This window comes from Mus musculus, chromosome 13, assembly GCF_000001635.26.
Source record: "Mus musculus strain C57BL/6J chromosome 13, GRCm38.p6 C57BL/6J".
Taxonomy (NCBI): domain Eukaryota; kingdom Metazoa; phylum Chordata; class Mammalia; order Rodentia; family Muridae; genus Mus; species Mus musculus.
Genome location: NC_000079.6, coordinates 109,416,778 through 109,442,476, shown reverse-complemented (window position 1 = coordinate 109,442,476; position 25,699 = coordinate 109,416,778). Strand labels below are relative to the sequence as shown.

The window sequence follows — 25,699 nt, the reverse complement described above, 5'->3', positions numbered from 1 at the left end:
TCGTTACTTTCTCAAATGGTCTTCTTGGCTTTATACTGAGCACTCAAGACAGACCTTGCTCTGCTTGTTGCCATGGGGTTTTAGAATTCTGAGTTTCCAGACTGGAAGGTATTGATTACTTACCATATCCAGGAATGCCTTCTGAAAGGGAAGGTATTCACATGCATCATGTTCGCAGCTCTTCCGTCATTAATATTTTCCTCGTCTCCTATGTTGCATGTAGTGATTTTCACAGATGAATCCCAACACTCTGGTTTGAGCATCGATCATGGATAATTATTGCAACAAGTAATGAATTTCACCCCCCAAAAAAATCACCCCCCCAAAAAAGAACACAAACAGCAAAAACAAAAGCCCTTCCAGGATTTGGAGAACGAAACATCACAGAGTATTGCAGGTATGAGTCCATCCATGTAGCTCCTACCAGTGAACACACTAATAGAACCAGTCCAGTCTCTACTCCTAAATGATGGCGAGTATTGTCCTGGTGAGATCCAAGTGTCTTGAGTATGAATTAATGCATCTTCATAGAAAGGACTATGGAATGTGGACAAAAAGGAGTCAAAAGACAGTTTCTTGTTATCCTTGTTAAAGAAGTGTTAGGAGGGAAATGGAAAACTTCAGGTCGCTGTGCCATGCTGTCCTTTAGGGATGAATACTGCTTTTTCTTCTTTCTTAGGAACATATTCCTGTGTGGTCACTTTAACGCAGTGCTACTGTCTGAGGCTGAGACGTGTCCGACAAAGACCTGGGCAGAGGGACTAGAAACCATGTATAGCGCAAGGCAACTTCTTCTCCCGATCTCAGAATTGCTGGTTTCGAATGCCGAAGTAGGAAGGCAATGAGTAATTTCTGCTTTGCAGGACAGGATTGGTGCTGGCTCCCATCATGACTTCAGAAGGCGCTGTGGTGATGAAATTCATCTGCCGCCTAACCCCACAATAAGGCTGTCTGCTCTCTTTAAGTAAAATGACTAAGCTATCGATTCTCTCACTGCAGAATCCCCTCTATCAAAACCGTGTGTGAGCTTTTAATATTTTTTTTTTTTTTTTTTTTTTGCCTTGGAAAGAAAATGAATTTCACAGCTGCAAGGCAGACGTTGTCTAAGAATTTCTTACTCGGCTGGCTTTCTTGTCTCTCTGTTGTCTTTACCACCCCAATTCAGTTCCCAATTAGATGTCATTTACTCTGGTGCTCTGACATCCGCAAGATTTTCATGCCCAGGCTATACAGACCTTGCATGCTTTTGAAACACAGTGGCAACAGGAGTCCCCCCACACCGAATTTCCGGCAGAACCTTTGGTATCCTCGCAGCCGCCTTGTCTGCCCTGGGCTGTGCCGCCCCAGCTCTGAGCAGGACACTTGCAGGCTCCCTGGTACTGTACATTAACTCTGCAGTAGCCCGCTCGCTCAGCTGCAGACTGCTGCCTGACAGGGGATATGCTGGCGTCAAGGGGGCCCTCTAGGTGGGTTCCCCGTCACTGCAGAGCCGCGCACTCCTTGCTAGCCTCCAAGGAAGAGTGAGCTAAAGGGGTTAAAAGGAAGAGCTTGCCCTGAAGGAGCAGATTTCTTTCAGTAAGTAATTACCAGGCAGGAGAGGAAAAAAGGCTAAAGAAACCTGTAAATAACCTCACAGGGAAATGACACACTGAGCAAATAGACGGAGGAAGGTTTTTCTGTTTGTTTGTTTAATTTTCTACCTATTCAACGAAAAGAAAGGGAACAAATGAAGTCCAGAGAGAATGTGCAAATGATAGGTATGTTCTTTTTTTTTTTTTTTAAACAAAAACATGGGGGCGGGGCAGCTCTGCTTACTAAGATGATTTGTAACCAGTTAAGTACGGATCTCCACACTCTGATTTTGGACAGGAAATCCTGGGGAAGCTAGTTCTGCCGAAGTCACTTAGACTTCTGCTCCGTTTGCGCATGTCATAAAGCTGCTTGTTTGATTAGGGGGTGTGTAGCTGGGAGGAGAGCTCCCGTTTCATTTCCTGGAGCCTGCCCCTTTGTTGCAGAAATTCTGTGCAATAGTCCCCCGAAAGCACCCCATCGCTGTTGATGCCATTTTGGAGCAAGAATAAAATAGTAAACTCTTGGAATAGTAGGTTGGCTCTTGAATGGTGCTTGCCTGAAATCAGAGAATGGGCTTCTCCGTGGTAATGTGCGCAACGTTAACGTATCTCTTTTAACTTGGGTGTTTAAAGAAGGCCATTATGCAATTGCTTCATATTAAAAGGAATACTGGCAACACTTAACATCCTATTCATCTTCACTTAGGGTTTCCCCAGTGAATTCTTGTCCTTGTAGGAAAAAAAAAAACATTACTGGGGAGAAGAGGATTCATTTCTCATAAATTCTAAAGCAGATGTTTAAAATAAAAATGGAATTAGTTTCAGAACTGCTAAGGTTTGATGAATTGATGGTCCCAGGTCAAGAATTCATTCCTGGTAGGAGGAAGAACTAGAGGATTCCTTTAAAGCAATTTGAATTGTGCATGCAGAAAGATGGCACCATGTAGCACAAAGGGACATGAGGAAAGTTACTGGGACTTCCTGTGATGGAGGCAATGTCCTTGAAGCACCTTTGTGTAGAAGGGACCAGATCTCTCTCCTAAGGTCATTTGTGAGCCTTCCCAGAACCCTTTCGGCTGGAATTGTTCTCAGCAGACTCTCAACGCTTGCAATCAGGTATCACACAGTAATGCAAACTGGTTTGTTAGAGTGTATACTTAAATATCATTATTTAAGACCTAGGTGTACTAGCAATGTCCCTGGCCATCTTCTAAGTGCTTCACAGGATAACCCCACTTAATCCACTCAGTGATGCTGTGAGGCGGAGATGATCTCTGACCCGGTGCCAAAGAGGAGTGGAGGCACTCAGAAGTTAAATATTGCTGGAAGACAAATAACACATTTGCAGAAAGAAGTCTGACCACATGGCTAAGATTTTTGCCTGTATTATTCTATTCCCCCCAAATTAGTTTTGCCACCTGGAGAATGAACTCTAAGGGCTAGTAATTGTCCATCATCACACTTTCGGGGAGAAGAAGCTCTGGGGCCCACTTAGGTTATAGGCATCTGTCCTTTTCCTTTTATGGTAGGGATGATGTGACAGGCATTAACTATTTCAAAACCAGTACATTCTTCTCATGCCAGGTGAGCAAGCGGGTCTCCTTAGAACGTCGTAATATTTGTAAAAAACAAAAATAAGCTAGTACTATAACTTCCATTCTAATAAGCATTTTCACTTGACACTTTTGTCTGTTTTTAGTACATTCTATTTCCATTCTATTCATAGGCCAAAGTGGAATATCTATGCAACCCAACAACAACAACAGCAACAGTAACAGCAACAACAACAAATAACTGAACAAATTTTTTCCAGGCATCACGGTTTCCCATCTGATACTGGCTAGCTATGTTTCCACGTGGGGACAATGACATAAGCAGACACTTTATAGATTGAAAACACAAAATGACTCAGTTATTAGGTCATTAAATGAGATTTTCAAATTAAAATATACTTTTAAAAGAAACATCAATTGATTTTTCCCCCCAAGTGCTGGGAACTGAAATTGAGACCTCACAGATGTTAGTCATGGCTTCAGTCACTGACTTAAATACCCGCCCTTCAGCCTAATATTTTTAAGGTGAAATTTTCTTTCTTTCTTTTTTTAAATATGTAACTGTTTCAAATAAGATAAAACAAGCTAGATAGTAACAACTGAAAAACAATAATAAGCACTAAGAATTCTTGAAGCCTAACAAAGAAAAATATAATTTATCTCCCAGTCCAGGGAGCTAAGATTACAAATTAATGAGTAACCTTAAGTTGAGTAGTTTTGCAGATGTAAGTCAAATATAAAAGAAAGGTTCTGAGTTTTAAGAGCTACGGCCAGTAAATTACAAAATGATGCTTCATGAGACAGTAATGAATGAATGTGTGATTTTCAGAAAACAACAGGCAGAGTAGTGTGGCAGCTTAGAAACGCGTTCTAAAAAGGAAAAAACGTTGAGGACTTTCTTGTTTTGTTATATTGAAAGACAACGGTCACTTTACAGAACTTCTAAGTCTGGGTGAACCATGGCAGGCTCTCTAGCTCATCCCAGCCTCAGTTCTGATAAGCAAAGGATCACCAATCACTCCCCACTGACTCTTAGACCTCAGGGAGGTCCCTGTGGCTAGGCTGTAGCCTCAGATCAAGCAACACCAAGACTGACCATGTCTTGTGGTCTTTAAATTTTTCAGTCCCACAGAAAGCCCGAGATTAGCTGATCGTTCAAGGCTAGACTAGTATTAACTACCCTCAAATGAGAGATGTGAGGAAAAATACAGCTAAATTACTATTGAAGTATGAGCTTAAACATAGAGCAAATCAAAACACTTAACGTTTTCATTAAAGTTACTCAGGGTTGTGGGTGTAACACTTGTTCTGCAAATAGAGGCGTTCACAGGACTAACACAGAAAGTTGGACACGGTTATGTGGGTGCCCGTAACCATGGTTTTGTGGAGGAACAAGGAAAGGGGGACTTCCAAAGTTTGCCAGCACACAGTGAGAATCTGTGTCAAGAGATGGAGCAGGACACCAGATGCCTGCCCCGATCTCTGTCTCCAAGGGTATGTGCAAGTGGATGCATCAACACAAACATCACATAGACGTTTAGACAATATTGCTTAAACTTTACACAGACCCAAAGCAAAAAGAATGGGGGCACTACCCGTTGTCCCCTGTCCTTTCTAATAAAATCCTTTTGTGAGAAGGAGGCTGACTCTTGACAAATGCTTAGAAATCTAAAATTTGGTAAAGCTGCCTTTGGCCACCTGTGAGCCAGGGTAGAGACAGGGGTCTCAGGGTTTCGGGGTTCCTCTTTTTTTTTGACTCCTTCCTTTCAAAGTTTGGTTCTACAAAAGAGGAACAGAGAGCCAATAGCTTCTTCAAAACCTCGCAATTCTTTCTTGATCTTTGAAGATTCCATGCTCTTCACATTCCTTCAATGTTCAATGTCCCTGTCAGGTGATGAAAAGGCTAAGTCACCCTGTCTTGCTATTGTAACCACAGCGTGCCACAGCCCCACACTGGCCTCTGAACCTGGGTAGTTCCTTCTTGTGCTTCTCAGTAATGGGAGGTGACAACAACTGCCCACTGAATTCAGGTTCTTTCTGTTTGTTTATGAGTTTTCTGTTTCTGACCCTTCTTCTTCTTCTTTTTTTAATTGGATATTTTCTTTATTTACATTTCAAATGTTATCCCTTTTCCTGGTTTCTCCCTGAAATCCCATCCTCCCTCCTCCTGCTTCTATGAGGGTGTTTCTCTACCCATCCACCCACCCCCACCTCCCTGGCCCCTGAGTAACTTTTTAGTGAAAATATTAACTAAAGCATTTTTATGATTTCATTTATATAACTTCCAAGAGCTTACTAAATCTCTTAGAGATCCCTTTTAGTATATATAAATGCATACACACACACACACACACACACACACACACACACACACACATATATATATCCATATCTAAACACATATGCATGTACACACATATGTATATGTATGTGAATATGAGAGGGGCATAAAAATGTGTAAATGTATATATATATATATATATATATATATATATATATATAGTATATAAGTATGTGTACAAACATAGCTTGTTGTAGTATTTTATTTACAGAAACAAATTATAAGCTACTTTATAATACAAAGTGTTTACATATATTTTAATACATTCATTTCAATATAAATACAGATTTTTCTGTAAGGTACAATCTACTTGTTTCAATGTTTTGGTGTGTTTAGGACACTCAAAAACTTTATTGGCACTCACTAAATGTTAACTAATGACCATGTCAATAATGATGCCATTATCCTCCTGACAACTTTGAGCAAAGGCTGAAGGCGTGCTGTTCAGCACATTCAAAACTGAAACAAGAGAAGTTCTTCATGAAGCCAGGGTTTAGACTGCTAAGCATCAGGGAACTGTGTGGTGTCCCAGCACGTTGCTGCTATATTCAATTCCCACATATTCTTGTAACTGAGAAATAGTACCAACTGAAATAAAAAAGAAATTTACTAAAAAAACTATCTTGATTGTCTAAAAACTAACAGGCCCTTTGGTAACCTGTTCATGATTTAATTTATTAAAAATTAGTCATCTGGGACCATAGAGTCAAAGCTTAAACCTTCTCTCTTAAGCAATGAGAAGATACGTTCACAAAAGAAGTGGTTTATCATCCAATGCAGTGCACTTCATGACTGGAGCATCTAGAACATTCACTAAACTCCACTAGAAGTATTTGTAGCAGTAGAAGAGGTAGAATATAAATTTCTGGGATAAGAAAGGGCACTTAATATTTAGTTTCAAGTATAAAATATGGAAATATTCATAGCATATTTGAAAATAAAAATCAGAATTTTAATTATTTTAATTTGCATTTATCTTATTCAATAAACATTTATTTATTTAAAATTTTAAAATTTATCACTATCATTTAATTTGCATTATCTTAATTTGAAATTCTTCCTGTTCACATATTGTGTACCTTTCACCAACTCACTAAATTCTTTGAGACACAATTTAGTTAGTCATATCTGTGTGTGTATTTTCATGTGTGTGTGTGTGTGTGTGTGTGTGTGTGTACAGTGTGTGTATAGGTACAATATATGTGCATATATAGTTTATTATAGTATTTTACTATACATGCTAAAAATTATAAACTAAGTGTAATATGAAGAGCATTCATGTGTATTTCAATGTGCTTGTTTTAATATAAAATATAGGTTTTTCAGGAAGGCTACAGTTCACTTGTATCCAAATGGAAAAACAGAAAGCAACAACAAACCTCAAGTTTGTTACTGTAAGGAATCTTCTCCTGATGTGAAATTATATTTGATTTTAATCTTAAAAGCTCTAGAGGATTTGCATCCTATTTCATACACCAATATGCCAGAAATATTCCAAGACAATAATTCACAAATTCAAACCATAAAAGTATCTGTCATGGAATAGAGACCAGCATCAAATAATACTCATGCTGTAGGATTTCTAAACAGATTACTCGGAAAAATATCTGAAATAATACTATATTTAAAAACAAAACAAAACACTTCAGCATTTTAGAACAGTACCTTCAGTATGAACTTACAAACGTGCATATGTGCTAACACATTTGGTTTTTGTCAGTGCAGATGAGAAAAACATGAGCAAGACACACTCAATTAGCTACTCTTGGGACACAGAATAAAAGCAAAGGGTATTTAAAATAATTTTTATTATATATATAATTATATTATACTATGATATACAATAATTTAATATATATGTATGGCATTTTATTTTATATGTTTTGATTGACTATTTAGAAAAAACCTTTTCTATTGCCTTGATTACCACCATAATTACATGATAAGACCTTATTGTTGAAGATACCACATATTGTGGGTGCAAGATGTAGAGAAATCAGTCTCAAATTGACTGTGAAAAGTCTTCCCTGCTCACTAGTTTTCCTGGTGCCTGAAGGTCCCATGCAGACCACTGGGGAAGAAAAGACATCAGCTGTCTTACTCAGCACCAGGCCCTACATAGGACTCCTTACTGACCTTCTAGGAAAACCTACAAGTTTGACAGTGGTAGACCTATCATGGGGTTACTAACTGCTTTCTGATTGGACTTGACATCTATCCCATGGAACATATTCCACCTGTCACAGTAACCCGGGTCAAAAGACTTTGGTCAGGGAGTTCAGAGCCCCCCCCCCCCCCCCCCCGAGAAGAACCCTGCTAGGGTTATTGTGATAAATGGTAATATGATCAAATTACCTTCTAAATATACTTATGGCCATAATCATGGACTGCTCGCAACCTTGGTCAGAAGAGCTTCTCTTTGCAATGCAGAAGGTGTTGAGACTGAAGACTTGGTATGTACGCAACCCTGAATGACACATCTTTATCAACCCCCAACCCCTACACGGGATCAAGCTAGGTAGGTAAGAAGATCGCTAAGCACTACCTCTTACTGACGGGTTCTTGGCTGAGAAGGCTGATGAGATAGTTATTTGAATCTTCAAAGTCTTACAGACTTTGGGTTAATTTCCTATGTTCCAGTAACTAGCCATCTATCCAGGCACACACATGTAGCAATAATGGGACTTCATGGGTTACTAATAGGACAGTAGGAGGAGTTGGAGAAGAGGAGGAGGAGGAGGAGGAGGAGAAAATGATGTTAGGAAGAAGAAGTACTGTGATAAATATAAGAGGAGTTGGAGGAGTAAATGCAGGTTGTATATAATCATATTTCATTGCATACATGTGTGAGATTCTCATAGACAAAAATAATATATATATATATATTGTTTTATAGTTAAAAGATAAAATCAAGAGACACTATATTTAATGTTGAGAAACAGGTGTCAATCCTTGTTAGCAACTTCAAATTATAATATCAAATTTTGAGTTTCTAATATTCATTAGGCTCTCTGAAAGGGTAGGGAACTTTCAGCTTTAAAACCAAAAACTCAGGAAGGCGGTGGTGGTGCACACCTTTAATCCCAGCACTCAGGAATCAAAGGCAGGTGGATCTCTATGTGTTCAAGTCCAGCCTCGTCTACAGAGTGAATTCCAGGAGAGCCAAGGCTACACAGAGAAGCAAAACCCAAACAAACCCAAACCCAAAACCCAAACAAACAAAAACCAAACTAAACCAAAACCAAAACCAAACCAAACCAAATCCCTAAAAGCTCAATGGTTGAATTCAAAATCTACATTCAATAATGCAAATTTTCCACATAGATCATTACCTCTGTTAACTTGGAGTTTTATGTGTGTATATAACCAGCTGAGTTATTCAGTCTTCTGCATCTACAGGAATACTGCACTTGGGACAAGATACAATTATCAGAGTTAGGACTATTATCAGTAAAGACATGTCTATTGGCAAAATGAAGTAGCTGATCAAATATCCTTAAAATGTCACTATCAAGCTCAAATGTATGAGTATATGCAAACATGGATTTCAGTGTTTGTAGCATTCCTTAATCCAGAGAACCATTGTTGTAGATATATACCCTCTACACAATGCAGTGTTGTAGACTCATTCCCTCTATACAATATAGTGTTGTAGATACATACCCTTGCACAACCCAGCACAGTGTTGTGTAAGTTAAGTGTTTCAGACACACACCCTCTACACAACACAGCACAGTGTTGTAGACACATACCCCCTCTACAACACAGTGTTGTAGATACATACGCTCCACAAAACACAGCACAGTGGGTCAGGACAAAGAAAGTGATGTTTGCGGTAGGATCAAGAGAGGCATTGGGCTGCATGCTTGTTTTGCCTGACTCATCCTCACTGATCAGATATTGCTAACTATATTTCTTGTCATTGATATTTTAACACCTCTTTCCAGTTCTGTCACTCATTCTGCCAGTTTCAAAAGTCATATAATCTGGAGCTGGAGCAATGTCTCAGTGATTGTGAGTACTTACTGCTCTTGCAGGGGACAAAGAATTAGCGCTTGATCCACATCTGACAATATATCTCTGCAATTACATCTCAAGTGTTGCACATGTGGAGATAGTCTTGTGTCTTTTCAATAGGTGAGATAGGATTTCATGCTTCTTTGTAAACTTGAAGCTCATTATATTCTTTAAGAAACCATGCAAGTCTATGATTGGAAGCACTATGGTCTTCACCCACACTGGGGAAAGTCTAGCCATTGTGGGTAGTGCCCACTCTTGGGCTGGTGGTCCTGGGTTGTATAATAAAGCAAGCTGAAAAAGTCATGTGGAGCAAAGCAGTCAGTAGCAGCCTCTATGTCCTCTGCATCAGCTCCTGCCTCCAGGTTCCTGCCCTGTTTGAGTTCCTGCCCTGGCTTCCTTTGATGATGAACAGCTGTAAGGAGTGGTATATCAAATAAACTCTTTCTTCCCTCACTTGCTTTCTGGTCATGGTGCTTCATCACAGTAATAGTAATCCTAACTAAGACACAGGGTTTCTCTACATAGTATTGGCTGTCCTGGAACTCACTCTGTAGACCAGGCTGGCCTTGAATGTACAGAGATCCACCTTCCGAAGGCTGATGTTAGAGGCATGTCCTGTCATGTTCAGCAAGTTCTATCATTAGAACATAGTGGGTCCTATGTTTCATTGAGACTTTAATTAATGCAAGCGGGGAGAAAGCCTTCTCACAATGACATACAGAGGAAGATTCCACTTAGGGTTAAGTAAAAGCTGATGAACAAGATGTGGGTGGCAATTACAGAGGAGACATCAGAGAGTAGAAACACAGGGGCAAATGGAAAATGTTAGCCATATGGTACCCAACAGACGATCTGTCTTATTCCCAGAGTTTCCTAAATCTAACAAGGTCCATTTGTTTTTGCACATTTCTGTGTAACCACTGTGAATGAGGGTTTCCTGTTCTTCTGCTGTTGTTGAGTGTGTGCTTGTGTGTGCACATGTGTGTTTGTGTTTGTGTGTGTGCATCTGGTCTGAGTCAATCACTTCTACTCATAATTAAAATCTTGCTAAGTTACCATTTAAAAAAAATCTTATCTGTCTTTTCAACGATTTCTTTCCTTCAAATACAAATCAATTAAAATGAATAATCTGTTATGATACTGAAGAGCCACAATGGACTAACACATAGGCTTTAATCTGGACCAAACATACTGGAGCTAAGTATGTAGCTCCAGTATGCACCCCCATCCAGAAGTTCCACATGGCATGGCTTTGCTCTGACTGACATGTACTTCAGTTCAAGTCATAATATTAACACCAAGATTTTCACCAGCCCCTTAATGTATTTGTCACTGAATATCAAATTGTTTTAGAAAAAGGATGTTTGGATTAAAGAGGGTACTAAGAAGGAAGATAGAGATCGTGGAAATGGTAAATATTGTGATTTATGTGTGTGTGCTATGGGTATGGAAATTCAGTACTAAAAGACAAATTTTCTCTTCAGGGAGTTAAAAAAGAACATTCATATGGTTATTCTAAAACAACTATTAAAATGCTCAAAGACATTAACTTTGTTAAAACAACTTATCTTGGAATAATTAATAGTTTTAAAGGCATTATGGTATAATTAACTGAAACATTATTTGCATTTGAGTGTAAAATAAATTCGCAATGCAGGTAATTTTAAAATCCTCCATGCATACTATAAACAGAAAGCCTCTCCTTCACCTTATATTTTACACCTTCTCTGCTGTTTAAATGCTGTGTCTACCACCACCTGCCCTACCTATCTCTGGTCCTGGCATATTCCACCTCTAACATCATCAATGTGGGCTATACAGGTTATTTAATAGATGTAATAAACAGACTCCACACAAGTAACAAATGTCCAATCACTGAGACCAACATGAAGTGGAGTTGCCTTTGCTCAGCTACTGTATGTAGCTCTTTGAGAAGCATGGTGTAAGGGAGAGAGCCCAGTTGCCTCCGATATGGCTTCCCTGTACTCGATTCCATGATTCATAAGCTGAAGGAAGACACAAAATCTTTCGGATTGCTCACGACATAGAGCAGCACAGCTCACTAGGAGGTGATTTCACTTTAGAATTTCTGTTTTCTCATGTCCCATTCCTTTGAGATTAGTGACCCATCAAAGAGTGGGGCAAAGGAAAAAAAAAAAAAGACGGCAGGAAGCAGGCAGATGAGCCCTGGGTCTTTATTAGCAGAATGCTCAGCAAGCCCCATTGATTTCTGAAGTCTCGACCTCATTTTTAAGAGTGGAAGTTTTTCGGAAGTAGAGAGGAAGTTAATGAAAGTATCAACTTGCCTTTCTCCCTGTCTCCCTAAATGACTAGCTGATTAGAGGCACAGGCCATTTGAGAGGTGGCTGCCAATGTGTGTGGGAGGGTGGGTAAGTTTTCTTTACTAGGAGACAGGTCTAGCATCCACATGGCCCTGTTCTCTCTGTCTCCTCTTTATAAACTATAGGGACAGGGGCAATGACATTCATAAAGTTCCATCCTATGAGTGAGAAGGGAGAAAGGATGAAGAGACAAAGGAAAACACAAGCATGAAGATGGGTGAGAAGGGCTGTCACATCCCGTCCAGCCAGCCATCCTTTCTATACCTTTGCTGCACACTTCTGGGCTCTGTTGGGACATAGGCATCTAAAGAGTGGAAGAGAACTAGAGGGAGCTAGGAAGGGAAAGTCTGAAAGCACAGATATAGTAAGGTATCAAGGCACTTTAAAATATTTGCCACTGGGCAAAACTGGACACGTAACACCTTTGTTGAAAACAAGAACACGGGACACGTGTTGGCACATGTTCTTCAGTTTCCACTGCTCTTTGAGGTTTGCTTGTGGGCATCATTTTGTGGTTTGTTTCAGAGCACTACCAGAGATGTACATTCTTAAATCTATAGCAACTAAGATTACAATTGGCCACAAGAATGCTTGCTCCAAATTCTAACCCCATACTGTACCTTATGTATAACCCTGTGGTTGGGACCTCACACACTAGTTATTTGCTGGGGGAGAGGACAGGATATCCTTTCCTCTTCCGAGGATTCCCCATCCTGCCCAGATATGATTGGCTCTGGTTGTGCTGGGGTTAGAAAGTGAGAAAGAGAAGAGATAAAAGGATAGATGGGGGTGATGGTGGTGCTGTTTGTTTGTTTATTTGTTTCCATTTCCTCATCAGTTGGTACCATCATGAGATGGCATCTCACAGTAAGAGCCTGGCAAATGTTGGGAAGTGTAACCGGTGATTCTGTGGACCAAGCAGCAGCAGCAGCAGCCCTGCTGGGCCTGTGGCTATAACTCCTGTCACTCAGGCTTGGTTCCCTGCTCCAAATGCTGCTGCTTCATCAGGTTCGCAACAAGCTCTTGGGTTTCTAGTGATCTGGTCCAACACACCCTTACTACTGGGAATCAAATGTTTTCCCCCAGATGTTCTTGAGGAGAAAGGTAAAAAGGAAAAGGTTCAGGGCTAGCTCTCTAACTTCCTTTCTATCTTTTGGACCTTGGATTTGGCTAGGCAAACCTATATTGTCTTAATAAGGAATCATTATGAGTAACCGTGCAATATGGTACAACAGCCAAGCAAAACTCAGGTGATTCTCTTTAGAATGAGCCCCTGAATACTTGTGTCATGAAACTTCACGACAGCTTCCTTATTTATCTGTCTTTATCCATCACACTGGGAGTTCTAAACTTCTAGTCAAATCATGTTCTCTGTCACAGGTCACAGTGAAATCCCACTGTAATACACTCAAGGAAGTTATATGGGAGAGAATGAGAGACTTACATTTTCTGCCCCTTTCTTTCCAAATAGATGGGTGAACTCACACACTCACTCACACACACAGCACCTTCAGCAGCAAACATTTACGTTAATTTTCAGAATTGCAACTGCTATTACTGAACAGCAACAACAGTTACAGTGCCGCGACACCTGTGACAACAAATGTAAACAAAAACAAACAAAAGCTGTGCGCAGTCGGTGTCTCCATCCTTATCATGGCTTGGCTCTCATTGGAGGTTGCAAGAGGACCCAAATGACTCCTCCTCTGTCACTGCATTGATGATACTCATGCCAAGGACCACATCCCATCTCAGACACATCAGAAGATGATTTGTGGGTTATCAGTCGTCCTGTGCAAACCTAACTGCTCTTTATGCTGATACAGAAGACCAAGTGGACCTCTACTTTACTGTTCCACAATATGATGTGGGTGTGCCTGACTACATCACTTTCAGAGAAACAGTGGGTGGCTAACCTCTGACAACAATATGTTTGCAGACCAGCACATTCAGAATGTCAACAGAATAATGAGTTAATGTAACAAGTCCTAGGTGGAATTAATTGTGAACTGTTGGCCTAAGCTATCATAACTAACTGTTCTTCATACTACAAGAAGGTGTGTCTTACAATCTTGGTACCCACAGGTCAAGTCGTAAGGAGTGTTCTTCCCAGGGAGACAAATGGGATGGGGAAGGAGGATGCTGCAGGAAAATTCGGTTTGTTTCCTCATTGTGTTAATGACACTCCATAATGAGGAATCATTAATCTTAACTCCTCCCCAGCCCATGTCATTGTCATTGGCTTGTGATGATTTCTTGTCAGTTCACAAACACAGACGCACTCAGTTTGCTGGGTGAACTGCCTTTCTCTTGCTGTGGGGTGACATGCTTCAGTGCGCTGATGCAGCCCCTCCCCATAAACACTTCAGGGATTTGTCATTGTCAAGATCAGTCCTGGGACAACTTTATCCCTTGGACCAACAGTCTCTCCCCACTCTCCATCTCCAGCATCCTCTAAGATTCACTTCTAGCTTCTCTATTACATCTCAGACCTCCAAATATAAATGAACTTATTTGTGTCAGAGGCTCACAGGGTGTCTGGAGAAAAAGAGGTTTGGCAAGAAGAACACAGATTCCTTGTTTTTGTTTGTGTTATTGGGGTTCATTTTGGCTCTGATTACTTTGTCCAAATTCCTTAATGTTTACTGAATAATGTTGATTTTTCTCTAGAAAATAAAATCATTTATTTGTCTTGGATCCATCTGAGGTTTGACTAGACAGCTTTAATTAATTAGGGCATATATGAGAGTAGAATTTGTTGTATCTGTTCTCCTTGAGTCTGTCACATATTTCCCACATAGCTTGCTGACCTAGATGGTGAGAATGGTGAAGCTGAGAAGGCAGTCTGCAGTGTGGAAATCTGAGGAGGCTGAGGAACGAAAGCACTACCCGCCACTGACGCAAGGTAAGTTGGCAGTGGCGGCTGGAAAGTCAGCCATAGGAGGCGAGTTTTTCATTACTCACCTTAAAGGGACCCTGTGGATTAACTCACACAAAACCAACAACCTGAGAGAAATGTGAGAGACGCTACAAATAGGCACCAGAGAAGGAGAGACAGAAGCAGCTAGTACGCAGTTAGAAGGTGAACCTCTGTAGAAACCCAAGAAATATAACTACAGTGAAGTCCAGGGACTGTCATAGTGTCGAGGGGGCAAATGTAGTATTCAATGATATGGAGAGGGTGGGGGATGGGCAGACCTGTGCAGTTCATAGGCACAAGAGCTGTGCATTTTTAATGTACAACATTTGAATATGTGTGGTGTGTATATACAGGTGTATGTGTGTATATATATATGTGTGTGTATGTATATGTATATATTATCTCTCAAATACAAACATTTATACAACATATGGATATTTATCCTAGCATTGTCTATAAATCTAAAACTCCTACATCTAATTCTCTGCTTATTATTATTATTATTAAACTTGAGTAGGACACAAAGGACCTTTTACCTACATCCCAGGGAATTCCAGACTCCAGGTATATAATAAAGTTGAAGACACTAAAGTGGTCACTGACTGACACGTGCTCAAAGTGTTTTTTTTTTTTTTTGTAAACAAAGATAATAATTATAAAATGTGAGTCTTATTTGATTTTTTCCAGAGGACAAAAATAAATTTATAATTGCCAAACAAAGGTTCATTCTTTTTTTCTATCTATTTATAATTTTTGGAATGGTTCTGTACAATAGTTTATTTTTGTACTTAACTTTTCAGCCCTTGTAAACTCTGCATGCATTTTAATAGGATTGCTATTCTTCAAGGCTTATTATAGAACGTAGAAATAACTCACAAATGTGACTTCATCTCTTATTTTATGCTTCACCCCCTCTCCCCAACCCAGATTCATACAATGATTTACTTTGCTGCCAAAGTCCTTCCAATATTTGAAAAACACAAGAAAGACCATCATCGTGAGGAAAGCCAAATCGGATTTGTCCCAGAAACATCTTCAAGCAAAGGTTTCAACTCCACAGTCTTGGGGCCCATTCTTCAGTGAGAATTGGATTTCTTGTGATATGAAGGATATGAAGGATATGAAGGATATGAAGGATATGAAGGATATGAAGGATATATATATATATATATATATATGAGAGAGAGAGGAGATAGGAGATATCATCTTAAGGACAAAGACATGCCTTTCACACAATCATCTAAGACTTCCTTTGGTCACGTCTTCCAGCAGTATTGGGAAATGTCCTCTTCTGTCACATTGGACAGTGGTGACACAGTGAGACTCATCTGTTACTGACATGTCTGCTCTGATTCAGTAATTAGCATCAGAGAGCAAAGCGAGGGGGGGGGTAGCATCTCCTGAGTACGGAGAGCAATACTATGTAAGATTGTTGCTACACCCGCTCTGCCTCGCCCACACCCACACAGAGTAAGAGTGCTGTAGTATTTTTAGAACCACACACTTAGAAAAAGTCCTTGTCTCAGAGTGAGTCCTAAATCAGCCCGTGTAAGCTCCCAATCTGTACATCTCCACTAACATCAGTTGAGCTGAGTTTCTCAAAAGGATACACTGCATTAATTGAGGGCACCCAATGAATAATTAGCATGAAGAACTAATTAACTTCTCTCTACTAGCACTTAGGAACAGGCAACTTAGAAAAGGGGAGAAGTGCAATCCAGCTCCCATGCCTTTGAGCTTCTCTTCTAGGGAGCGCTTTGTGCGCTAAGGCTCACACTGGTCATTTCCCTCGACAGCGGTAAGGCCAGTATTACTACCTCTCACTTAGTAAGAGAGAATAAGATCAAAGAATCTAGAGAAGTTGCCGCGGGGCCAAGACATAAAACGGGTGGAAGGAGATTGGATTCCAAACCTCCATTTACACATCGTGCTGGGGAGCCAGCACTGTCCTATGGACAAGAAACAGGCTGGGAGGGACCTGGGAGCCGGTACAGTGGAGCAGAGAATTAATTACGAGCCGTGTAGCTGGTCAGTGCCAGACAATATGATCAACACTTGACTTGCCTCTCTCACTTACTTACTTTGTCCCCCAACCCCCACCCAAAGCCCTGCAGGTTTATAAGTTTCGGGACGAGACAGACAGACACTGGATAATTAAACAGGTCTCTTGACGCTGCACGGCGGGGTAACCCAAAGATGAGTTCATAGTCGTTCATTATTCTTTGTTCACCTCTTTCACCCCTGCTTCTCTTTCTTCTTCCACATGTAAAATCAGTATGGGTCAAGCTGACCTCACTCAAGTTTATTTTATTGTATTTTTTTAAAAAAGACCAATATCTCACCCTACTTTTGGAATACCAACATACTATCTGGGGACACGGAGAGAGATTTGGCTAGCATTCTGCGCATGTCAGCAGTAAACATAGCTTTAGGTTTTGATCCCTGAACCTTTTTGGCTATTCTTTAAGCCTTCATCAAGTTCCTTCTCATTCCATCTGAAAATTAAAGTAGCTAGGCTACTTTAAAAGGGCTAATAAACAACTTTGGCAATGGCTTACATTTTATCTTGTCTACTTGGCTGGTGTTTGTGGGACTCTTCATCTAGCACTGTCCAGTGTCCAAGCCCCTCCCCCTCCACGTTATTATCGAGCTGCTGCAGTACAGCTTTGAGACACCTGATCACTTAGATCATTAAAAATCAATCCAATCACTGAATAGTTCTGTACATTTTACAGAAACAGCAAAGAGTACAATATTGGATTGCTATTAAGTGACCCTGGGTTTTCTTTTTTTCTTTTTCTTTTTCTTTTTTTTAGCTGCCAGGAAAGTCTTTTGGTCAAATTGACTAAACGAGCATACCAAGCAGGAGAGAGGAAAAGAGCAGCGAAATAGAGTGAGCTTGGACTGGGAGGGCAATGTTTATCTTGGGATAAAGTAAGCTACTGATGGAGGGAGGTGAGAGGAGGAGGTGGGAGAAGCCCAGCATACCTTTAGCGGTCAGAGTGCTAGAATTGAGTGTGCTGGAATTTAGAGTGTGAGAGATTCAAGACAGTTGAACACAGACAACCAAACTCAGGGACGATCATGAAAGAAGGAAAGAAGAGGGGGGATTTTTTTTTTTTTTTTTTTTTTTTTTGGTGAGACCCTAACAGACAACCTGTACATGATTTGCTTGACTCTGTCCCAGACACATTGCTGGGGTAAGAAGCAGCTGATTAAATAAATAAAAACTCCTTCAATGGTTGACCCAGCTAGGAGGACAGGCTTGTTTCTCACGAAGTGGGCTTTCTTAAAAGAGACGGGCTAGATCTACCCTTGTTCTTTCAAATTCTGGATGCAGAAAAGAAATTGTCTACACATTCCTTTCCTCCTTAATACTGTAGCCACAGATAGCCCCGCCTTCCAAAGAACTGCCTTTCCCTTCCAGAACTGCATGTTCGCCTAATATTTTTCAACGATTTCTTCATTAGTCTAGAAAGAATCCTGGCTTGTATAACCACAGAGTGCGGACAAGGATGGATTTTGCTGTGGGATTTCTGCCACTGTGCCACTATTTCTGATTCCTCCCAGTGTCCTATTTAAAGTCACACTTAGCTTACTCAACTCATGCTCCTATAGGGAAAGGACCAGAAAAACCATCAAGTACTTCCTTGCTCCCCTTTGATATATATATATATATATATATATATATATATATATATATATATATATATATATATATATAGCTTGTCACCATTTCAAGTGTAACAACCACCTGAACACAAGACACTTAAAAATAGCATTTATAGTGTTATAAATGAAGCAAATATGCCAAGGAAGAGTGTATGTGTTTCTTTAGGTACTGAACAGATAGAATGTTATATGAGAGCCCTTTGATTGCAAAGCAGAAGACCAACTCCCCTCCCCCAGAACATGTTTTAAAGTTTGCTTACCCCACGCTAGGTCTGCTGCCTTGCAGAGCCTAAGGGTCAGAAAGCAGATATTTGTCACCATGGGTTTAAGTGAGAGTTACCGAGCTTGTAGTTAGGAATCACACCCAGCTTCTGATAGTCGCCATCATTTACATCATTATAGTTGCTTCTTACTCTGTTGCAGGGTTGTCTATCAGGCAGAAGTGATGTGTAATGCTTGAGGTCAGATACACAAGATGCTAAGTGCATTTGTTTTCGAGTACTCCCCTCTCTGAGACTGTCAGTAACTCATGGAGGACAACAGTAATCCTCAAGATGAACAAAGCCCAAGAACCATCACACACTATAGGGAAACCTTGAGCCATTTACATGGCTGAGGACTACACAGGTAGAGGTATGGCACAGGCTGATGGGGAAGACCTGGGGAGGAAGCAAAGAGAAGGCCATTCAAGCAACATTTGAAGAAAGGAAGTGTAATTGTCACCAACATGACCTTTCAGAATTCCAATTCTCCTTTAAGGGAAGTGGTAAGTCTGCACGTCATTGCACCCCAAGGGACAGGCACAGTCACCTGACTTTAGCTGATGTAATGTGAGCAGCAATGGATATGATATTCATCTCTCTTTTTAAATGCATATAAGCATCACATGTCTTCTTAATATCGCTATAACTTAGGAGAGAGGAAGAAAGAAGAGAGGGGAGAAAGGAAGGAAGGACAAAGGAAAAAGAAGCAAGTGAGGAAGAGACAGAGGAGAAAAGTGACCAGCAATATGTATCACCTTCAGGGAAAAAACTTTGAGAACAAGGGCATGATACCCTTCTCCACTGTATCATATAGTAGGATTTTTAAAGATGGTATTCTCTAACCAACTATGTCTGCAACTAAGGAACACATCTTTCCTCTACCTCCCACCAGTCTCTAATGCATAGAAAAGATCAAGGAAAAGCAAGTATTTATTGTTATAAATAACTGAAGCTTTGGGGTTGTTCATGTAGCATGAGATAGCTCACTGTCATTAAGATTGAAAGAAAAATCCAACAGCTAAAATTTCCATCTATGGAAAGATGTCTCGACTCAACCCTGAAGTTGAAGGTTCCTGCAAAGAAAGGGTCGATCGTGATTAGCACACAAATTCTTCCCGTTGGAAAGTGTGCAGATAGGGACAGGAAGAATTATTTTCACTAGATTCCTAAAAGTTGAAAAGGCAAGAAGCAGCTCAGATGCTGTCTTCCCTTGGGGGAAACATGCTCCTTTCTCCTCCACAGGTAAGTTTAGGTGAACCACAAGCTGTTAGTGCAAACTTCCCAGTGCCTGCTGAACATGGGGTGAGGCAGTACAGAGGCCAGTATAGGCTGACATGAAGACATTCCTAATAGTCTCTGACATAAATGGGTGATAAAGATTGTGTGAGCCAGTGGAATTTATTTTTCTGGAAGTGGGCTGACAATTAGCTAAGATTCAATAATTAATTTTAATTTGACCCAATTTTTAACTAGCAGATTGGATAGTATATACGTAAAAATCCATTACTTTATTGTGCTTTAACTTGCTTATTCATTATTAATTTGTATTGCTTTGTTTCTTATAGTCATCCATCCTATAACAAGAAATTTATCACGTGGTTCTGATTTGACTAAGTCTCAACAGAATTTACTCAGAAAATAGGAAGAATCAGGACCTAGACTCCAAGTATGGTTGTTCCTATAGGCGATGCACATGTGTATCTTACTCAATACTTCACAGAATATTATTTAATAGATACATAGGACAGTCACCATAATTGGCTTAGTCCTCTTGGGCTGCTGTGGCAAAATGCTGTTAGCTTGGTGGCTGCCAAATAAAATAATATTTATCTCTTACAGTGGAGGAGTCTGGGCAGCTGGGGGTTAAAGTACTGTCAGGTTTGTTAGAGTCTATCTGGGAAGGGATCTCCTCTAGGTTCATGAACTGCAATCTCTTCACTGATGTGCTGAGAAAGACTGTTTTTATTTTACTTTTTTATTGATGTGATAAAACATCATGATCAAGGCACTGTATAAAAGGAAGGGTTTATTTTGGGCTATAGTTACAGAGGGATAATTGTCCATCACAGCAGGGTATAAAAGCAGCAGGCATGTTGGCTGGAAGATCAGCTAAGAGCTCACACCACATGAAACAAGTAGAAAGAGCACACTGGGAATAGGGTGAGCCTTTGGATACCTCAAAGTCCATCCCAAGTAACACCTCCTTCAACAAGGCCATAACTCCTAAGTCTTCTCAAACATTTTAACCAACTAGGCATCAAACAATTAAACATTTGAGCCTGTAGGAATCCCTCTCATTTAAACCACCACAGGGCTTCTCTTACTTCTTTTAAGAAGACAATAATACCAATAATGGGTTTCCTTCTCAATCACTTAATCACTTCCCAAAGATTCTACCACTTTATAAAACCACACTGAAATTAGACTTCAACATAGAGTCTAGGACACTGGTTTTCATGCCTCCTAATGCTGTGACCCTTGAATACAGTTTCTCATATTGTGGTGACCCTCTACCATAAAAACACTTTAGTTGCTACTTCATAACTGTAATTTTGCTAACTGCTGTGAATCATGATGTAAATATCTGTTTTCCACTAGTCTTTAAGGGTCTCAACCCACAGGTTGAGAAACACTGGTCTGGGGGAGGTGGAATGTGGATACTCAGATAACACTGGCTTGACATCCAGAACTCATGCTCTTCTTTCTTGTAGTCCATTTTTCCTTTTCATTTCTTTTCTAGCAGTCAGAGCACTGTACATTCATGTGGCTGTCTACATGTACCCCTCTCCAACTTAAGCTTCATGTGAACTGGCTTGCTGTCAGCTCATAGCTGTGCATCCTCCTGGGCATACACAATGAATGCTATGAACCAACTGTTTCAGACATGTCTGCAGTTGTAATAAATCAGGACAGGCAGTGAAAACTACAGATTATCAAGGTTTCATAATTAAAATTGTAACTGTGAAATTATAATTTTTGACTCCCTTGGACTCATGAACCATTCTAACTCAAAAGAAGTTCTAGAATGTATTTTTGGCCCAATGGTCTTTATATCTCTGTAAACCTCAGTCATATCTGGGGGTTTTCAATTGAATTCGAACAACCAAATCTATCCGCATCACTAAACCCAATCAGCCAGGCTGTCATTCTCACTCCGATGCTATTTAGAATGTGCAATGAGCCACTGGATTCTACTTCCTAAAAACTAATTTCCCTGGAGCTTTCATCCTATTATTTTATCAATGCCCCTGGGGTCAGAAACTATGATTTCTTCTCTCCTGAACAGTACAATGTCTCATTAAAACTTCTTCCCATAAGCCTGAATATTTCTGCAGAAACTCAAGGATCCTGAAGGATCTTTGGTTTGATATCGGCTATATTTAGTGCTCTGAGGGCAACAGCACAGTAAAGTTCATTAATGACCCAGAAATAATTAATACAATATGTCTTCTGACTCCTTGATAGACAGTGGATTTTTTTTAGATTAAAAAAAATTTGAACAATGTTTTAAATGTGCCCAAAATGTTCTTATATATCCCAATGATCACAATGGACTATTATATTTATATATAAATATGGACAGGCCTGATAATTTAAAATTCTTAATTTTATTATTTTTTGCTTCTATCCAAGAGGAAGGTGGGGAGTGATCATTCATTTCTTCAACAAACATTGACTACCTATTTCCAAATACCAGGAACTACTAAAGTGGCTGGGGAGATGGACTAAGAGAGCTGAGCACTGAACAAGAAATCCCAGGGAATGTGGAGTGTGGCTGAAGTGACGGGAAGCATGAAGCCCCTGATGTAGCACTGTGCCTGTAGGCCTGAGAGCAGAGCAAAAGACTAGACCAACCACAGGTACATAGCGAGAGTGAAGTCAAAACTACAGTAGCAACCACGGGCAATAGGTTGCTCACAGGTTCTTCATCTCCATTTTTAGGAAGATTGGAATTTTCTGAAGCTTGGAGCAAAGCTGTAGCCTGCACTTAGCAGCCCCGCCTTGCTGTGCCTGGAGAATAAACGGTATCTGGGAGACCAATTGGGGCATGAAGCAGTAATATAGATGAGAAAGACAAACAGAGCAATGGAGGTGGCAAGAAATTGTCAGACTACAGCTCTTGAAGAAGGGCAGAGGGGCTGTCCGATGGGACTGAATATATGGCTTGTGAAACAGAAAATGTCAAAGTTAGGCTTCCTTGGTCATCCACTTGAAGAAGCAGCTTTGGTGGGAAAGAGCGAGTCTAGCTTGAGATACATATGGCTTTAGGCATTATAGTCACCGGTAGCCTACCATATTCATATATGTCAGTAACAAGATTAGGCGAGTATCTTAGTTACTTTTCTATTGCTTTGAAGAGATACCATGATCAACACAACTTACAGAAAGAACTTATTGTCAGCTTACAGTGTCAGAAGGTGAGTCCACGACCTTCATGGCGAAAAGCATAGAGGCAGTCAGATAGGCAAGGCACTGGGGCAGTAGGTGAAAGTTTACATAATGAGATAACAACCATAAAACAGAGTGTTAACTGGGAATGGGGCAGGTTTTTTGAAATTTCAAAGCTAATCCCCAACAACACAACTCCTCCAACAAGGCATTACCTCTTAATCCTTTGCAAGCATTTCCATCCACTGGGTACCAAACATTCAAATTATGAGCCTCTGGGTCCAGGAGCAAATGAGGAGTGGCCAAAGAAAATGGGCATGCAGAACAATGAAACACCCTGACATTCTAGTGGAGAGTATCATTGCCCTTCCCCCCAACCCCGGACTGATCGAGCATCAGCATAAAGACACCAACTCCACCAATTTTCAGTTGGTTGCAGGACTCACTGTCAATAAACTCCTCTAGACTAACATGAGTTGGTCTGTTTTAGAGTTTAACTGATCTGAAAGAAGCAAAAAGTGAGAAATGAAGATATGCGTAAGATTAACTGATGTTACATCTGTAAACTAAAATTAGATTATTCAGACACCCATTAAATTATGTCCTTAATGTTACACAACCACAACTATCTTTTTCTCTGGCTTTAATTGAACAATTGAATCATTTGTATTAGAAATCCTTATTAAAAGGGAAAAAAAGCAGTTTCCATTTATGTTTGTAGCATCTTTGAACAGGTTGCACCCATTCCCAAGAAAGTCTATTACTCAAGGAAGTTTACGCTCATTTCTTACTTTCTGCCTGGATGGTGCTGACTTGAGGCACAGAGCACACATTAAATTCAAAGAGCAACCACTTAGGTTAGCCACATAGGAATAGGCCTTTTTACAATGCAAGTATGTAACATTAGAAAGGCAATGAATTATGCTGGGGTAAGCATCTTGTTTTTAGGGACAAACTAGAGCTGAATTTTATACCAATTATGGTAGGTGTTCCTTGTCTTATGATAAGATTTAGAATTTTGGTTTCTCTTTTCTTTCTTTCTTTTTATTCTCTTCTTTTAAATAAATCCAAACTAAAAGAGTTTTCTTCTGAGCATGGAGAAAGGACTTAAAATAGATTACAGTATTATGGGGTGTGCTAGGCATTGCTTCTGTTGTTGCTCAGCCATACCTTACACTGCATGATATAATAACAATGCAATTCCCTGCCATATGTACTTGTATTTTTCTCTTAAAAAATATTTACTTGTAGATATGATTGTGTGTGTGTGCATACATGTACCACAAAGGCACTAGACCTCCTGGAGATGGAGTGACGCGTGGCTGGAAGCTGGCTGACTTAGGTGTTAGGCTCTGTACTCTGGTTCTCTGCAAGAGGAGTATGTGTTTTTAAGTGCTGAACCATCTCTCCAGCCACTTCTCTTTCACCTTCTAAAAATGAAGTTACAAATTCTTGCTCATCTAAACAGATGATAGTGTAAAACTTAAAATTAATTTAAACCTGCAGAATCTCATATGATTCTGCCTGATTTTCTTTTAATGGGTGAATATTTTAAAGGTATCAGGTGTTTTTTAGTCATGTGGAAAGGACTTATGTGATACTCAGGTAATGCTATTCTAAATGTGGGATTTTTGTTGTTGTTATTTTGTTTGTTTGTTTGTTTGTTTTGGTATTTAGATATAATTAGCATTAGTATACAAGGTATCACAGCATTTTGAATAGGTGAATTATGAATCAACTCTGAGGTTTCCTAGGCTAGACCATAAAAAGATGATGGTTTTAACTTATAGTGTGCTTGAGTTCTAAGCAGTCCTGGTACATTATGACTCTTTGGCCAGACATAAAAAAGCCCAAAACAGACCAATAAACTTTCAGGTCTCTTGGACATTCAGTACCTTCCCATGACATTTTAATGAGATTTGTGTAAATGCATCTTAGACACCTAGATTAGATTCACCAAGATACACACATGGCCACAAACCACTCAAGGAAATGTGTTGTATTAAAGATATTCCCCTGACTCTTCAATAGTTCAAGAAATTCAGTGAAGATAGACTTAGTCTGCATATGCAATGTAAGGTAAGTATCAGAGTATGTCCATGTTTCCTTGGATGCCACAACCTTTCTATTGGCTTGCACTGCAAGAGGAGCTTCCAACCACAGAGCTTAAAGTTCAGCCCTTAGTAAGTTGTCAGAGAAGGCCTCCAAATATCTCTGAAGAAGCTGAAACTACAGAGGGACTTTCCTAGACGTGCCCACCACCTATCTGTCCAGATTCTACACCAAGTGGCAAGAGCTTTTAGTTTCTTAAATGCATTCAACATGCCTACAAACATGATTTTTTAAAAATTACATATTTTTTTCGGATAATTACATCTTCCACTTCCGTGATTTGAGGAAGGCAGCCTTTACCACCATTTAATCTTGAGTTCACTCCATACACAAACCCACTAGTCAATTCTTTGTAGTTTTGAAGTTTTGTAGACTTCAGCATTTTCTGTTTTGAAACTGAGCCAAGTATTGATGTGGTCAGACCTACGGCTTCTCAGACCATTAGAAATTATAACTATGTGATAAATCTAGTGTCCTAATTTTCCAAATTGGCAACTCATCTTGACTGTGAGCATC

General features: G+C 39.9%; 1 protein-coding gene and 1 long non-coding RNA gene across 7 annotated transcripts in view; one reads left to right on the top strand and one right to left on the bottom strand.

The window, feature by feature from the left end:
• The window catches only part of Pde4d (phosphodiesterase 4D, cAMP specific), a 1,301,793-nt gene that overhangs the window by 513,493 nt on the left and 762,601 nt on the right, over positions 1-25,699 (bottom strand). For 2 of the 5 annotated variants that reach the window (XM_030247262.1, XM_006517645.4), the window contains exon 1: positions 124-1,576. The exons of the other annotated variants lie outside the window; for them this stretch is intronic. Coding sequence is in view for 1 of the 2 variants with exons in the window: in XM_006517645.4 (XP_006517708.1) it covers positions 124-263 (140 nt within the window). In the remaining variant the exon portion in view is untranslated. Of the gene's footprint in view, positions 1-123; positions 1,577-25,699 lie in introns of those variants that run through there. 5 annotated transcript variants of the gene reach the window in all.
• Gm32703 lies at positions 1,466-17,311 on the top strand. Of its 2 annotated transcripts, none has more exons than XR_003950566.1 (3): positions 1,466-1,575; positions 14,629-14,732; positions 15,675-17,311. It is a non-coding gene; the product is annotated as a predicted gene, 32703 (long non-coding RNA). The 2 variants fall into 2 exon arrangements; XR_382893.4 differs by having other exon boundaries at positions 1,551-1,757.